We start from the raw sequence: 18,663 nt of genomic DNA, 5'->3' as shown, positions 1-18,663 counted from the left end.
ACTCTTGATCGTTGCCTTCTGAGTCTTGATACTGGAGCGAAAAAGAATCAAATCTGCCTGAAGGGACTCTCCATGTAAGATGGGCAGAGTTGCTGGTCACCTCTGATACAGCCAGATCCCTGAGGACAGTTTTGTGGACGGACACATCCTCCTGTGATCCTGTGGAAATAAAAGATAGCCACCGTCTTTCAGCCCTTTAGCTCCTGTCCATCTCTCAAGACAACGGTTATGTTTTTAAGTTTGCAGTCCTAGCTATGTGCGGATCTGTATAAATTTCATTGGTGAGCTGTTTCTTTGATGGGTTATATTTGGCTGGCTGTATTCCCAAGCTGAGGGCTCTAAATATGTTAAGGGCCTTGTTTCCTGATTTTATTATTAACTAGCCAAGTATCTCAGCTGCTGTGTATATTTATTTTGGATGCTTTGATATTGTTTTATATTTTTGGAATTCTACGCTGCCCAGAGTCATTGATTGAGATGTGTGGCTATAGAAATCGAATAAATAAATATAAATAGATAAGGTAAAGGTTCCCCTTGCACATATGTGCTAACTGTTCCCGACTCTACGGGGTGGTACTCATCTCCATTTCAAAGCTGAAGAGCCAGCGCTGTCCAAAGACATCTCCATGGTCAGGTGGCCAGCATGACTAAAAGCCGAAGGCGCATGGAACGCTGTTAGCTTCCCACCGAAGATGGTGGCATTGGCAGCATACCTGAGGCAAGTACCTGTACGACTCTGGTGGTATTTAGATGACTTCTTATTACAGTCATCTTCTGTTAATAGTGCCCTAAGGGACTTAGACATTACCATGTCGACCGTGAGGGATCATGGATTCTCCATTAATCTGGCCAAAAGCCACCTTCAACCTACCACAAGTCTAATTCATTAGGGGCCTTGATAGACACAGTGTCATCCAATTAGCCACTGAGCCACCGTGTCCCTATAAATGCATAACAAATGATAAAAATCGATATTCATTCTCAATGGCAATTTTTCTTAAATTGCATAACTCCCGTGAACAAAGAACGTCACGAAAAAGCATATTTTAATGCACACATCATAGTGCAGACTTTTAGAATGGGCATTTCCCCAGTCTGTCTTTTTCCTCCACATAAACATCCATTTTTGCATCCACCTCTTGGAAACATTTCTTCTTTTTCAGATGCATCTCTCACAACGTTTCCCTTTTGCCATTCGTCACCAACTCAATCCGCCGGGTTGATTCTTTCCTATTTTGATCAAGTTGCAAACAGACCCTTACTATCACACGGAGGCTGGTTCTGAGAGAGCTGAAATCAAGCATTATCTTTGGGAGAATGCAACTGGGTAGGGAAGGAAAGTCACACATCTTGCCGGGAAATTCTGTGGCTCCCTTTAACCATTCCACTCACCTGTGATGAAAGTTATAGAGGCAGGACCCAGTCGTCCCTGGCTGGAGATGCCATAGAGATCTATTGTATATCTGTGGGAAGGAGCCAGATTGGGGATAGTGATTTCATGGGAATCTCCCTCAGTGAACAGCTCTTGGAGTCTTCCCTCAGCATCCTTATATTGGATTAAAAAGGAATCAAAGTTCCCAGAGGAGACTGTCCAGGACAAGTGGGCAGAATTGCTGGTGACAGTAGCAGAAATGTCTTTAAAAATAGGAGGAGCTTTTCCTGTGCTATCGGATCCTGTGACAAAACAAACAAACAAGGAAAGGAAATCAAGGAATATTACCTTAATAGAATATGTTGCTTTCATAACAACAATAGCCACAATTTATTAAACGTGAGCTGCCTGACTCTCATAATAATAACAACAGGTGCAAAATTTCCAGAATACTTGGAGAGGGAGGAAGTATACATTTTGCAAATCGCTAGCAACAAATAAATAAATAAGTGAGCAATGCTGAAAGAAAGACAATGCCGTTAGATCAGAAAAAAGGCCTGATTGTTGGAGCTACCGGTTTGCCCGAACCAATCCGAACTGGCTGAATCCCACACCTGCTTAATGATGTTCTGAAGCATGATGGCTATTTGTCTTGTACGAAGGTGTCTTCTTTGGACTACTTCAGCAATATTATCCACGGTCTGAATCCTGCAATTAGAGCAACTGATTTCTTTGGAAACCCCTTTCAGTTACAACATTTCAGTGTTTCTCAATCTTGGCGATTTTAAGGTCGGTGAACTTCAACTCTCAAAACTGATTGCAAAGCTATTTTTTTTTGTTTGTAAAAAAAGACTATTGCTATTATTAAGTATTCAGTTAAAATAAGATCCACTGAGGCGATCTCTCAGGAACAACGACTTTATTAGTTAACAACAACTAGCTATGAGAACAAAGACAACGAACTCCAGTTTGACCGTTATTTATATGCAGCTGTCAAACCGGCAATCAATTAGAAGGATGCCAGCTCCTGCTGACGACGCCGGCACGATTCAGCCAATCCTGTCAACCGCCGGTGATGATTGACACCTTGCGGTTGCCATGGTTTGGACACAACAGCTATTTTGAACAGTTGCTAAACAAGGCAGTCGATAAGAAAGGACTACCCTTACCTTCAGTAAGGTTTTTGATAAGGTAGACCATAACCTACTACTAAATAAAGTAGAAGAATGTGGGTTAGACAGCATCACCAACAGATGGATTCGTAACTGGCTGACCAACCGCACTCAACGTGTAGTCCTCAATGGAACTGCATCTACATGGAGGGAGGTATGCAGTGGAGTACCCCAAGGCTCTGTTTTAGGCCCAGTACTCTTCAACATCTTCATCAATGATTTGGATGAGGGAATAAATGGGGAACTCATCAAATTTGCAGATGACACCAAGCTGGCAGGAATAGCCAACACTCCAGAAGACAGGCTTAAGATACAGAACGATCTTGACAAACTTGAACATTGGGCACTATCTAATAAAATGAAATTCAATGGTGAAAAGAGTAAGGTTCTACATTTAGGCAACAAAAACGGAATGCACTGGTACTGTATAGGTGGTACCTTGCTCAATTGTAGTAACTGTGAAAGGGATCTTGGAGTTCTAGTGGACAACCATTTAAATATGAGCCAGCAGTGTGTAGCAGCTGCCAAAAAAGCCGACACAGTTCTTGGCTGCATCAACAGAGGGATAGAATCAAGATCACGTGAAGTGTTAATACCACTTTATAATGCCTTGGTAAGGCCACACTTGGAATACTGCATTCAGTTCTGGTCGCCACGATGTAAAAAAGATGTGGAGACTCTAGAAAGAGTGCAGAGAAGAGCAACAAAGATGATTAGGGGACTGGAGACTAAAACATATGAAGAACGGTTGCAGGAACTAGGTATGTCTAGCTTAAGAGAAAGAAGGACTAGGGGAGACATGATAGCAGTGTTCCAATATCTCAGGGGTTGCCACAAAGAAGAGGGAGTCAAACTATTCTCCAAGGCATCTGAGGGTAGAACAAGAAGCAATGGGTGGAAACTAAACAAGAAGAGAAGCAACTTAGAACTGAGGAGAAACTTCCTGACAGTTAGAGCAATTAATCAGTGGAACAGCTTGCCCCCAGAAGTTGTGAATGCCCCAACACTGGAAGTCTTTAAGAAGATGTTGGATAGCCATCTGTCTGAAACGGTATAGGGTTTCCTGCCCAGGCAGGGGGTTGGACTAGAAGACCTCCAAGGTCCCTTCCAACTCTACTATTGTATTGTATTGTATCTGAACGTTGGGAATTGAAATCCACACATCTTTAAATTGCGAAGGTTGAGAGACACTTAAAAACCCTGAGGGTTTTTAAGAAAAGACTGCACAGCCACCTATCTGAAATGGGTCTCCTGCTTGAACTAGAACTAGGTTGGACTAGAAGACTTCCAAGGTCCCTTCCAGTTCTATTCTGACTGACTGACTGACTGACTGACTGACTGACTGATTGATTGACACTGCACTGGTTGATTTGGCTTTGTGCACCTGTTGTGGCCCGGCAGCGGCCAGCAGAGCTGGCAGCAGATTCGGACAGTTCACCATCACTCTTTTATGTTCAAAGTGGGAGTCAGAATCATGAGCAATGACACAGAGTGCATCAGGACAGAGATGAAACACACTGGTCAGTGGGTCAGCCAATGTCCTCCATCACATCAGAAATATGTGTACATTCTATCATCTTCTTTGCTGGAAAAAGGATACCTGGAATAGAACAAAAATCAAGATGCCGGTTAGAACTTGCCAAACTCAAGAAATATAGTGAGGGTACCTGTAATTATTTTTGTTGAGAAGGGGGCGCTGTAGCTTCCGCCAGGTCTCTCTCCGTGCAACTCCATTTCATACTCCGTCCCAGGGTGCAAATCCATTAAGTCAACACTTCTCTCTGTCCCTGGAATGCTGATTTTTTGGGGAGGCGCCCCAGATTTGGGATCCCTATAGTAGAGGGAAAACCTATGGAAGAAATTGGGCGGGGCTGACCATGTCACACGGAACTGGTTTGGAGAGATTTCGGTCACTTGAAGGTTCTTCAGTGGAGCTTCAGGGGTTGAGGTGGGTGGGGCGATGGTTTGGATCTTGTCATTTGTTGGTGAACTCGGAGCTGAAGGAAAAGAGATTTGAGGTGAGGGAACCAGAAATTCTTTTTTTTTTAAAGTTTCATCAACTTCCTCCCTTAGTTAGTCTGGCAAGCATATTTCTCTACTTCATGGATTTTACAGGAGGTTGGGGAGGAACATGGGCCAGTCCTGGAGTCTGGGGAAGGCTCTGATTTGGGCTCTGTGTCGGAGGCAGAGACGGGGCCAGAACCATATGCCAGTTATCAGCTGCCTTCAGAGTCAGACATCAGTGAGGCAGACAAAAGCTGGAGCCTGTTCCCAGTGTGCGCATGCAGAGTTGCCAGATGAAGGGAACAGCTAAGGCAGGCATGTCCAAAGTGCGGCCTGGGGGCCAAATGTGGCCCTTTTTAAAATTTCAAGCGGCCCGCAGCCTCTTCTCCCCACTGGAGTTATTTGTTTAGTCTTTCATAAAATACCATATTTTTTGAAGTATAAAGATTCATCTTTTTCCCCTCAAAAAAGAGGCTAAAAATCTGGGTGCATCTTATACACTGAATACAGCATTTTTTGCCTCCCAAAACTGCCCCCTTCACCAAAATGGCTGCGCATAGCCTTTAGGAGGTTTTCAGAGTGCTCCTGGGAACTGTGGAGGGCATAAATGAGCAAAAAATGGATAATTTTTTGCTCAACTTTGCCCCCCCCTAGCCCCCAGGAGCACTCTAGAACCCTGTTAAAGGCTATTCATGCCCTTTTAAAAAAAAGGCCCATTTTCGTGAAAAATGGGCCATTTTTGGGAGAGTGCAAAAATTTTTTTTAAAATTTGCCTCTTCAAAATCTTGGTGCGTCTTATACTCCGAAAAATATGGTAGTTAATTCGCATTTAATGTTAAGGGTTCAAAGAATGTCAGACTGAATGATCGGCCCCACACATTTTCACCACACCAAATCTGGCCCTCCTTGCAAAAAGTTTGGACACCCCTGAGCTAAGGAAAAGGGGTCAACTTTGGAGTAAGGCCACCATGGACGATGAATGGCCCTCCCAGAGGAAATAAAAGAGGAGTGAAAGGAGGAGGTTGACTTCCGGTTCCTGCTGGCGACGGACGTGTTGTCCGTCGCCCGTCTCCCCAGTTGTCTCCATAAGGAGCACAGGGGGCCTTGGAGGGGTCCCCTGCCGAAGGGCAGCTTGCTGAAGGCCCCCGGAGTCGGCATCAGCTGGAGGGGGTGCTTTTCAGCTTCACCTAGGAACCAGGGAGCGGAGGGGGGCGCGGGACAGCTTTGGGGTGTCCGCCCTTTCGCCGAATGGCTCTGGAGGAAAAAATTTATCTGGAGAAGTGTGGCTGGATCCTGGTGGTGGGGGATTTATCCTGATCTCTTCGATCCCCATTAAAGGAAAAGCAGCAGACTTCTGTAAGTTTGTGTTCAATTTACTTGAATGGAGATTAGAGGGGGGTGTTTCCTTTCTCTACCCCCCTCGGATTAAGCGGCATATGTACTATCTCCCGCTATATTAGAATGGAGAGAGAACAAAGGCTGACTCGTCACTTGAACTAAGTGAGAAAGATCGTTATCACAATTGCTAGAGATGATTGCTGAGCTGTTTTCCTTTGAAAAGCTTTATAGAGATCTCTGGTTCTTCTCCCTGTGAAAAGAGGAGCCACGATGGCGTCCGCCCTTCTTTGTTTTTGCATTTACAAATGAAGTCTGCCTTTTGAAACTACCTTCAAAAAAAAACTCCTTTGGAACTGTTTCATTACTCTCCCTGAGGGAGACCGGGACCCCCGCTGTTACGTGGTCTTCCTGGACTTTGACTATCTGATTTTCTTCTTTCTGGTTTGCCTCGTTGCCTTGGAACTGTGAAGGAGAGTTAACTCTTCGCGTTTGGATTTGCTTGCTTCTCGGGATCGGCTCAGCTGCGCAATCCTCGGACGCCATCTTCTTTGAAAAGACTTATACACATCTCTGAATATTAGGCAAATGGGGCCTAAGAAACCACCAACGGGCAAGTCATTTTCGGCTCCCGCATCTGCCACCTCCAGTCCAAATATGCAGCTAACGAAAATTACTTCATTGTTACAACAAGAAGGGACTGGAGAGGGCCCAAAAGAACTATCTGTCTCCCAAATGTTTCAAGAAATCATGAGGGGACAAAATGAGTTGAAAAAATAAGTGACAGTGCTTAAAGAGGAACTCAGAGACGTTAAACATCATATTGCAGAAAATAAACAGAGAATTGTGGTGTTGGAGGAGGGAGCGGCTGGGCTGGGTGAAGAGGTTAAAGCAATCCGGAAGGGAAATATAGATCTGGAAAACCTTTGGCAAAAATAGAATTTGAAAGAATGTCCTTTTTTCTCAGATTCCAGAACCTACCAGAGACAGAAACTGAAGACCTTAAGGATATTATGAGTACAATTTTAGCAGAATATATCAAGAAAGATAAAAAACAGTTGTGGTGGGACATGGATCTGGTTTATAGGATTAATTCAACATATTCTAGAAGTCATAATGTTCCAAGGAAGGTGCATGTTAAATTCCTCAGGAGGACCATAAGGGTTGAGGTGCTTGGGGCCCAAAGAGAGAGACCATTGAAATATAAAGATGAAGAAATTACCATTCTTAAGCAGATTCCGAAAAAGATAAGAGAAGGAGGAAGTATTCCTCCTTATCAAAGAAATTATGCAATAAAGGAATTTGGTTTAGATGGTTATTGCCAGAGGGAATGTTGATCTTCTGGGAGGGAAATAGAATTAGAATTAATACAGTGCAAGAGGTGGAAGCCTTCATTAAAAAACATTTCTCCCTTCTAGAGGACGAACACAGTGAAGGTAGTGAAAAGGATAGCAAGGTAGAAGACACAAGGTGGGGCTGTGGCTTCCTCGGGGGACAGGGAGGAAGAAGCAATATCGAAAAGTATTTGAAATAATAGTAATTGTTGATATTCTAGAAAGTGACAAAAGAAAAATGATTGAACACATAGTTGACAATATAGAATAAGACTCTGTTTTCTGCTTATCTTTTATCTTTTGTTTTTAAGATTGTAAAAACTGTGAGATTTGGATGGATTTCTATCACTGGTGTGGGGGCTGCCAAAATTTTCTATGTATCCCCTTACCTTTTCCCATAAATGTTTAAAAACCAATAAAATTTTCTTTAAAAAAAAAGAGGAGTGAAAGGAGAGGAGAGTTTGCAGGAGAAAATTAGTTCCCTTAATTGGTTCGTGACTCTCCGAGACTCCTTGCCAAGTTTTGCAGATATCGGCCTGTCAGCTCTCCAAGCCAGATAAAGTCTGTGACCGTAAATCCTCCTTTGAAAGACTTTGCCCGCTGTGAATGAGCAAAATTCACAGCAAATTAATAAAAGGGGGTTTTGTCGGGAAGGAATTTGCTTCCTGTTCTTGGGAAGCCTAGGTCAGAACAGCAGAATCTCATTTCCAATTCATGACAACTACTGTGCTCAGAAGCCATTGCTTACCTGGGACGACTTCCAAGGACACGGGCCCGAAGGGCTTACGGCCCAGGAGAACATAAAGGTTGAATTTGTATTTTCGGGAAGGGACCAAGTTGGAAATCGTGGCTTCTCGAGAGTTCTTGTCCATTTTAAGCAGCTTGGGCTTCCCCTCGGCATCTTTATATTGGATCACAAAGGAGTCAAAAGGCCCAGTGGGGGCACCCCAAGAAAGGTGAACTGAGGTGTCTCTGACTTCTACAAGAGAGAAATCTCCTGGCCTGGGCTCTTCCGGTTCTGCTTCTGATTTTAAAAAAAAGGGAAAGAGAAAATGATGCTTAGGAATTTCTTGGAAGAAGAGGAAAGCACAGATGATGGGAGAAAATAGGACTGCGTGTATGAATCTTGCAGATTAACAGAGTTGGAAGGGACCTTAGAGGTCTGTGATGGCAAACCTATGGCACATGTGCCACAGGTGCCACCCGGAGCCATTTCAGAGGGCAGGCGAGACGTTGCCCTGTCAGCTCCAGCGCATGCTGACCAGCTGATTTTTGGCCTTGATTTTCGACTGTTTTTCACTCTCCGGAGGCTTCCCTCCCCAGGCTCCAAAAAAGCCGTCCACACATGCGCGGGGCATCGGGGGTGGTCATGTGTGCATGCGCAAGTGGCACAGTGCAGAGGGGCATTAAATTATGGGGGTGGGCACGTGAGTGTGCTTTTGGCACCCGAAAAAGGTTTTCCATCACTGCTCTATCATCTTGAGTTTATTATTATTGAGTTTATTAAATTTATAAACCACCCCCTCTCCCCGCAGGGACTTCTTCTTTGCTGGAAAAAGGACACCTGGAATAGAACAAAAATCAAGATGCCAGTTAGAACTTGGCGAATTCAAGGAATATAGTGAGGGTACCTGTAATTATTTTTGTTGAGAAGGGGGCGCTGTAGCTTCCGCCAGGTCTCTCTCCGTGCAACTCCATTTCATACTCCGTCCCAGGGTGCAAATCCACTAAGTCAACACTTCTCTCTGTCCCTGGAATGCTGATTTTTTGGGGAGGCGCCCCAGATTTGGGATCCCTGTAGTAGAGGGTAAACCTATGGAAGAAATTGGGCGGGGCCGACCATGTCACACGGAACTGGTTTGGAGAGATTTCGGTCAATTGAAGGTTCTTCAGTGGAGCTTCAGGGGTTGAGGTGGGTGGGGCGATGGTTTGGATCTTGTCATTTGTTGGTGAACTCGGAGCTGAAGGAAAAGAGATTTGAGGTGAGGGAACCAGAAATTCTTTTTTTTTAAAAGTTTCATCAACTTCCTCCCTTAGTTAGTCTGGCAAGCATATTTCTCTACTTCGTGGATTTTACAGAAAGCACCTTAGTCAGAATTTAGAACTTTTTCTAAGTATTCACTCTATTCTATTCGATCCCATTCCATCCTATATTATTATAATTTTAAGTGTGAGGAATTGATGCAAGTGTCATATCTGGACAACATGCTTAACTTGGCTAGTCAGGTGAGTGGAGTTGTGCCTCATTTTATGACCTTTTTTAACCACAGTTGTTAAATGAATCACTGCATTTCTCAAGTTAATTTCTCACTGGAAGTCTTTAAGAAGATGTTGGATAGCCATTTGCCTGAAATGGTATAGGGTTTCCTGCCTAGGCAGGGGGTTGGACTAGAAGACCTCCAAGGTCCCTTCCAACTCTACTATTGTATTATTGTATTATTGTATTATTGTATTATTGTATTATTGTATTATTGTATTATTGTATTATTGTATTATTGTATTATTGTATTATTGTATTATTGTATTATTGTATTATTGTATTATTGTATTATTGTATTATTGTATTATTGTATTATTGTATTATTGTATTATTGTATTATTGTATTATTGTATTATTGTATTATTGTATTATTGTATTATTGTATTATTGTATTATTGTATTATTATTGTATTATTGTATTATTATTGTATTATTGTATTATTGTATTATTGTATAGTAATCTGGTTGTTAAGTGAATTTGGCTTTCCCATTGACTTTGCTTGTCAGGGGATCATAAAAAATGATCACATGACCCCGGGACACTACAACCGTCATAAATACATGCGAGTTGCCTAGCACCCAAATTCTGATCACATGACCAGGGGGAGGCTGCAATGTTAAGTGTGAAAAATGGTCACGAGTCACTTTTTTCAGTGCTTCCAACACTGAACAACTTCCAACGGTCACGAAAGGAATGGTCGTAACTCAAGGGCTTCTTGTACCTCTCTGTGTGCTTTTTCATTGCAGTTTGAATTTTTGAGCTTTTGAAATGTGACAGATTATTACATGGGAACCAGAAACGGGAAATTTCTAGAACTGTAACCCAGAGTCACTCTGTGAGTGAGATGTTTCATCTCTCTAAATTTGATGAATAATGTTCCCAATCCTATGTTAAATGAAAGAAAAATTCACAAAAATGTTGACATCTGGATTTCCGAAGCTGAGTTGCTCATTAACGGAAAGCTTCAAATGTTCTATCTCAAAACAAGCTTAATTTCATAATTTCATAGTTGTGGTAGAATTCCACATAACTACATGTGTATTATTTTGGGCAGAGACCGGTTCTGTTTCAAGTATTCCATATAAATAGTCATGCTAAGGAACTAAGCTGCATAAGACATCATTGTGCCAAAGTAATGAGTCATTATGACAGTAAATAAGATGCCAAAATCAATAATTATGCATTCTCTAAAATATTTGCATTCAGCAGAACCAATTATAGGGAATATGTGGGACAGTGAAATTAATTTAAAAAGATAAACTGTTTAAATTAATGCATGAATTATTTTGAAGGTAGAAAAGGAATTCTGTTATTTAGCTTTCAAGTTTTTATCCTTCTTTTTTTGCTTAGCTTAAGGAGCATTGGTTTTGGTGCCAATTTTTTTTTCTGACATGGAAACTTTATCTAAGGATAAAGAACTTCAATTCAGAGCAAGGGCAGTGCTTCCTGAATCACATAACGCCCAATTCTAAATACACAAACTTTTTGACATCTAGACAAGCCCATTTCCTCCATTATAGAAACTAGCTATTTTCCGAAGGTGGGAGTATCTGCATAGATCATCCCGCTCTATCATTCTTAATCCACCTTTTACATAAGTATACTTTGTTTACCTTAGATTTAAAGAAGGGAAAATTGTTCAGAAATAGTGTAGGGTCTCCTGCTTGGGCAGGGGGTTGGACTAGATGACCTGCAAGATCCCTTCCAATTCTGTTTATTCTATTCTATTCTATTCTATTCTATTCTATTCTATTCTATTCTATTCCATTCCATTCCATTCCATTCCATTCCATTCCATTCCATTCCATTCCATATTATTATAATTTTGAGTGTGAGGAATTGATGCAAATATCCTATCTAGACAACATGCTTAACTTGGCTTTAAAAACCATAATTGCTGCATTCACATAACCTGCTGTGAGCAAGCAAATACAGGTACCAGCAGTCCTTAACTTACAACCATTCATTTAGTTCGAAATCGCAACAGCACTAAAAAGTGACTTATGACGATTTTTCACACAACCATTCACATGATCAAAAATTCAAATGCTGATTAAGGAAGCTGATGGAGGATTTTGAGATTTTACAAGATATGTAATAAGCAACAAGTTGCGAAGAGAAGTCCAAACAAAGTAGATTAAGGAAATAACGACAAGACCAAGTCCACAAATGGCAAAAGAAATGGGATTACACTATTACTGGAAAGACACAGGTTGAGATATAAAAACTAATAACAAAACACTAGTTAAAGTTAGTTAAAATTAGAGCATTATGTTAAAAATGTAGTGTTAATGATAAAGTTAGGTAAATAATTGATAATGATAACAATGTATATATATATATATATATATATATATATATATATATATATATATATATATATATATATATATGTATTGATTTGATAAGAAGAAATTTGATAAAAAATTTAAATGGTGAAAAAAAGGGAAAAAGTAAGTTAAACTTAGTCAAACTATCGTTAAATAAATGACTGATAATGATAATAATGTAATAATTTGTATTGATAGGATAAAAGGGAAATTGGATATAAATTGTAAACAATGATTAAGAAAAGAAGTCTAAAGATTTTGTTATTAAACATAATTAATTTTTATTTTGAATGTATTATAAAGGTATAATGTGGCTGGATGATATTGAAAATAGATAAGGGAATGCCACTATGTGGTTTTGTTTTAAATTTTGGAATGTTTGTTATAAAGGGACGTTAAAACAACTATAGTCATATGAAGGATGAGGTATGATGATAGCAATATATATAAATATATGTGATGTAAAATATATAATTTGATATGAATCAGAGGTGATGACTGTGGAAGGGATGCACGAAAACTCTTTGTAACCAATTGGCACACTTTCTACAATTTGTAATGGAGGATGATTTTGCTTGTTTTTATTCAAAAAATTAAATAAATTATATAAAAAATATTCAAATGCTTGGAACTGGCATGTATTTATGAAGATTATAGTATCCCAGGGTCATGTGATCCCCTTTTGTGACCTTCTGACAACCAAAGTCAACGGAGGAGTCAGATTCAATTAACAACTGTGTCACTGACTTAACAACTCCTGTGGTTCACTTAACAACTGTGGCAAGAAAGTTCGTAAAATGGGGCAAAACTTAACAACTTTCCTGCTTAGCAATAGAAATTTTAGGCTCAATTGGTCGTAAATCAAGGACTACCTGTACAGTTAGTGCTCGACTTATGACTGGTCTCCAAGTAACCCTTTGAAGATCCAGCGGACCCACCTTGGGACAGGGGTGGGTTCCTGCCAGTTCTAAGCTCTTCTATAGAAGAGGTTCCACAAATCTACAGTGCCGTTTAGAACCGGTTCCAGCTCTCTCCCCCCTCTGTCTGCACATCATCAAGATGGAGAGCGAGAGGAGGATTCTGGGAGTTGAAGTCCACAAGTCTTAAAGCTTTCAAGTTTGAACACCCCTGGGTTTTTTTTTTGCTAAAGGGTTAGGGGTGCAAGAGTCTTGTAATTTGACAGCTTTAAGACTTGCATACTTCAAATGCCAGAGTTTCTGAGCCAACATTTTGGTTGCTAAGCAGGAGCGTTGTTAAGTGAGTTTCATCACATTTTACAAGTTGGCCACGCCCACCCAGTCACATGGCTGCCAAGTCACTCCCACCTAGTCACATGGCTGGCAAGCCACTCCCACCCAGTTGCATGGCTGGCAAGCCACTCCCACCCAGTCACATCGCCGTCAAGCCACTCCCACAAAGCAGGCCACACCTACAGAAGAAGTTCTAAAAATTTTTGAAACCCACCACTGCCTTGGGGGTACTTAAAACCTGGATTCAAAGTTCCAACGGTCACCCCCTCAGCCACATGACAGAGCCTCGGTTGCTTGGCAACCAGGTCTCATTTACGGCTATTTGCAGCACCCTGCAGTCACATGACCCTAGTTTATGTTGGTTTTGCCCAAACGTGACATTTTACTTCCAATTTTGGCAAAACTGTGCCCAATGTTCACTTAACGACCACTGCACAAATGGTAGTAGAATCTGGTTTTCCACATGACTGACCCTCTTCACAACTGCCACAAATTACAACCGTGATAGGCAGACTCTGTTGTGGTAGTAACTCATGGACTGCCTTTCCTCCATTTTATGGCTCACACTGATAGTTTGCTCAACCAGCTACATGAAGGGCTGTTTTCACAGTGGGAGGTAGAAGCTGCCCGACAATATTGTGGGAATCAGGCCTAAGGTTCATTTCAACAGAGAGATATGCTAGCCAGACATGTATCAGAGCTGATCTTCCCACTATTGCCAGAAGAACAAGTAAAGTCTTCAGAATAGGTTCCCTTCATTTCGGAAAATAAAAACCTAGAAATCCCGGCTAAACGGCAAGACAGACACTTGGAGGTTGTGGTTTGGAGGTGTGAAGGTGGTGGCAACAGCAGCAGCGGCAATAATAGCAGAGCAACGACATAAACTGGCTCGACACTGAAAGCCAACATTGCTGGAACGGAAGCTGAAAAGAAAGTTTTCAGCCACAGAAATGCAACATTAAGGCAAGAACCTGAAGCCTGGAAAATGAAAGTGATTAAACACAAAAAAGACTTCTCTTGAACAACTGTCAGCACCTGATTGTGGCTGAAAAGAAAGCGAGTGGCATGTTAAAAATTCAAATAACACATAAGAGAGGACAATGTTCTACCCAAAGATAATTTTCAGCCTGATTTCAACACCCACACGTAAATGTTTTGATGGTCTGATTTTGATCTCTTCAGTTTTGACAAACTCTGCCTTACATGTGTATCTATTTGAGCCAACATATTGAGAAATGTTTTACCAAATTGTGTAAAACCTTTCAGTAAATCAGGAGAATATTGGACATAAACGTGTATCCATTTATATACAGGCTGCTGTGGGGTGATATTGAAGAAATTATTCTTCCTCAGAATGACTGTAAGGATAAAAATGGGGATTTCTTCAGAAGAAAGTCAGGTTTTAAATTATTAAGAAATAATTCAGTATATTTCAGTCACTTCTCTGTGCTCTCTAAGCTCTTTACACGTGTTATCATCCACAGTGGTAATAAAATCCTTCCTTGTGTGATTGTGTGGTAAAACATCCCATAGTTTGCAAGTAGACATCAGAGGAACTCTGGACAACATATAAAAGATGGACGGGAAGCACTTTGGCTATAGGAAGTGGCGTGTAGCAAAATCAAAACACATTAAACAAACTTTGGAGCCGCAAGTAAAGGCACATTTTGGCTTGGAGAAGAAATTAGCTGGTGGAGGTTGCGACGTCTGCGTGAAAGCAATATGGCAGAGAAGAAGGACTTTCTTTTAAGGGAGGAAAATAGCCAGCAGCCTACTATCCAAGCAACTTTGGGGGAGGACGTGAAAGCAAAGTGTGATTACATATTTGGCCATGTGTGGGTGCTGCAGAAGCTCGACTTTGTAACAACACAAACAAGGCGTGTGATGCGACTATTATAGGCAAAAAGAGAGAGAAAACTGCCATGGTGGAAGGCTGCCCTACCAACCCTGGTACCTGTGGCAGTTATAAAGGAGTATGACTTAGAGGAATGTCCCTTCATGACACCATGAATTTCCATCAAGTAGGTTGTCCCAGGTGACAATCCGGTGATGGTCGCTGTGGAAGCATCTCCAGGGACCATTAACTCCTTTCTTTCTCCAGTCACCATGTTTCGGTAGCGGATGACCACATGGTCAGAGATGCCCCTCACGCTGTCCAAAGACACCTCAATGTGGTCTGGGGAGCTGGTCACCACCGTTGGCTTGGCATGGTCCGGACGGAGGTATCCATCTGAGTAGACACTCTCTGCTTCCGTTATTGGGAGTTCCCTTTTCAGAGACAAGTTGCTGGTTTCTTGGACAAGACGTTCTTCAACCTTCTCTTGAAATTCGATGGGCTTCATCCGTTTGAGGTAGAGGTAGATGTCCCTGGCCACGCTCTGGATCGTCTGGTTGCCTCGGAGAGGGAAATTGGTGGCCCGGAGGTAGCTCTCGAGCCGCTCAAGGAGGGTCCCGTTGTATGGGGACAGTTTGGATGAGATATTCTGGGTCATTCTTTTCAGGAAGTGCTCCTTAGTCAGTAAAGTGGTGTTGGTGGGGCGGCGACCCGGATGTGGTTTAGTGCCTGGTTTCTTCCTTTCAGACTCAGAAGAGGGAGTGTCTGGCTTTTTATGGGAAGAGGGGGGTGGTGTCAAGTAGTTGCGACTTGGTTGAATTGGAGCTGGTGCTGGTGGGATCAAAAATGCAGGAGGTTATGGCAAAGTACTCAGAGGGAATAAGTCACGGAGGTGAGATGTATGGCTACTGGCTAGAAATACAGGTAGCCCTAGACCAGGGGTCAGCAAACTTAAACACTCAAAGAGCCAATTGGACCCACAGAAAAGAAAACAACGGGAGCCACAAAGGTCCTAACCGAAAAAACCCTGTTCAATTCCGGAGCTGACCGGAAGTTCAGTTCCCCCACCATAGAGTCTCCTCCTAGCGCGGCGTACTTTTTCCTCTACCTGTCTAGGGTAGAAAGCCCTATTAATTGTGGAGACAACTGGAAAACCCTCCCCTTGCCATAGAGTCTTTTCCTGGCGCACTGTGCTTCTCCCCCCTCACCCCCCCCGCCCCCACCGGAAGCTCCTCTCAAATTGTGGCGCCGACCGGTGACTGAGCCGCAGCAGAGGGAGGAAAGAGCCACATGCAGCTCCAGAGCCGCAGTTTGCTGACCCCTGCCCTAGACTTACAACAGTTTGTTTAGCGACAATCAGTAATCTACCATCGCACTGAAGAAAGGACAATTTTTCACACTTATGACTGTTGCAACATCCCCATGGTCATGTGATTCAAATGCAGACACTTGGCAACTGACTCATATTTATGACAGTTGCAGTGACCTGGGGTCATGTGATCATTTTGGGGTGACCTTCCGACAAGCAAAATCAATGGGGACGCTAGATTCACTTAACAACTTAACAACTGCTGTGATTCACTTAACAACAGTGGCAAGAAAGGCTGCAAAATGGGGCAAAATTCACTTAACAACTGTCTCATTTCGCAGTAAGAAACTTTGGGCTCAACTGTGGTTGTAAGTCGAGGACTACCTGTATGGAGCCCTATTTAACCTAGCTTTTTAATTTCCCCACCACTGTACAGTGCATTCAGAAAGTATTCAGACCCCCTTCGCAATTGTCAGTTCTGTGGTGCTGCAGTCCGATTCTACACTTGCTGGAATTCATTTTTTCCCCCTTATTAATCTACATTCAGTACCCCATCACGACAAAGTGAAAACAGAATTTTAGAAATGTCTGTGAATTTAGTAAAAGGAAAAAAACCTGAAATATCATATCATATGTGAAATATCATATCATATGTCAGGGGTGTCCAAACTTGAGAACTTTAAGACTTGTGGACTTCAACTCCCAGAATTCCCCAGCCAGCATGGCTGGCTGGGGAATTCTGGGAGTTGAAGTCCACAAGTCTTAAAGTTCCCAAGTTTGGACACCCCTGTCATATGTGAAACTCAAATGCCTCCCATTTTTCTTGATCATAGCTGGCATGTTTCTACACCTTGAAAGGAATCCACCTGTGGTAAATTAAATTGATTGGACATGATTTGGAAAGGCATTTCAATTTTTTTTCTTCTTTTTAATAAACTTACACACATTTTTAAAATGCTGTTTTCACTTTGTCATGGCGGGGTACTGAATGTCGATCAAAGAGGAGGGGGGGAAATGAAGTTCAACAACTGTAGAATTTGGCTAAAGGTGAAGGTAAAGGTTCCCCTCGCACATATGTGCTATCCTGACTCTAGGGGGCGGTGCTCATCTCCATTTCAAAGCCAAAGAGCCAGCGTTGTCCGAAGACGTCTCCGTGGTCATGTGGCCGGCATGACTAAACGCTGAAGGCGCACGGAACACTGTTACCTTCCCACCAAAGGTGGTTCCTATTTTTCTACTTGCATTTTTACATGCTTTCGAACTGATAGGTTGGCAGGAGCTGGGATAAGTAACAGGAGTTCACTCCGTTATGTGGCACTAGGGATTCAAACTGCTGAACTGCTGACCTTTCTGATTGACAAGGTCAGCATGTTAGCTACTGAGCCACCTCTAGAATCAGGCTGCAGCATAGCAACATTGACAAAAGCGAAGTGGCTCTGAATACTTTCTGAATGCACTGTTTAGATTGGAGCTGGCACATGCCACTGCAATGTTAGACTTGGAGACTTATCCATGCTGCCGATCCTGAATTTCCCCAAGGCTGCAATAAAAACAGATGGAGTTAGTGTCAGTCTTTTTACACGTTGCATCCAGGAAACTCCCGTGGTCTGGTTTTCAGAGACCTGCGGATTACATTAGAGGACGTTCAAATAACGAAAAGGCATTGCAATTATAACTGTTGAAGGAACGGAAAAAAATGAAGACTTGAAAAAAAAGAGTAGTAAAAAGGTAATGTAACTGTGAGGAAAGGCTTCCGTAGCGAATGAATGCAGAAACACTTTTCACTCATCCTTTCACACTTATTTCTGGTCATTTCATCACACCCTGCAAATAAAGCTTAAATGAGCCATTATTGACAAAACAATGGAAGAATGTTTTTCTGAGGATGCTGAACAACCTGGCTGCTAATTTGTTCACAGAACTAACTATCTATCTATCTATCTATCTATCTATCTATCTATCTATCTATCTATCTATCTATCTATCTATCTATCTATCTATCTATCATCTATCTATCTATCTATCTATCTATCTATCTATCTATCTATCTATCATCTATCTATCATCTATCTATCTATCGCTCTGTGTGTGTGTGTGTGTGTGTGTGAGTGTGTGTGTGTATGTGTGTGTATGTGAGTATGTTCCAGCATAACTCAGGAACGCCTTGAGCAATTTCAACCAAACTTGGTACACAGATGACTTACTCTCTGGAAACAAATACTGTGGGAGTAAGACACCCCTAACACCCTCGGGGTGCATGTTCTGTTACGATACAGCTTGTTGTGCCTTACAATGACTTCTACTATACTGTCGTAAAATGGCTTCTACTGTACAGTGCGGTGGAGTTGCCATGGTAACAGCTTTACAGTACTTCACAAGGGGGCTCCCTCTGGTAAGGGGGAAAATCCAACATTACAAATTATGTTTGGCCTAGACATTTTCCCCCTATAAATAAATACCTG

General features: G+C 42.0%; 1 protein-coding gene across 1 annotated transcript in view; it reads right to left on the bottom strand.

Moving 5' to 3' along the window:
• The window catches only part of TNXB (tenascin XB), a 159,540-nt gene that overhangs the window by 97,057 nt on the left and 43,820 nt on the right, over window positions 1-18,663 (bottom strand). The window contains exon 7 of the mRNA XM_081939432.1: window positions 15,013-15,723. Coding sequence (XP_081795558.1) covers window positions 15,013-15,723 — 711 coding nt within the window. The remainder of the gene's footprint in view (window positions 1-15,012; window positions 15,724-18,663) is intronic.

This window comes from Natrix helvetica, assembly GCF_964273705.1.
Source record: "Natrix helvetica genome assembly, chromosome: 1".
In the NCBI taxonomy this organism is placed as follows: Eukaryota; Metazoa; Chordata; class Lepidosauria; order Squamata; family Natricidae; genus Natrix; species Natrix helvetica.
This window is presented reverse-complemented; position numbering and strand designations above follow the sequence as displayed.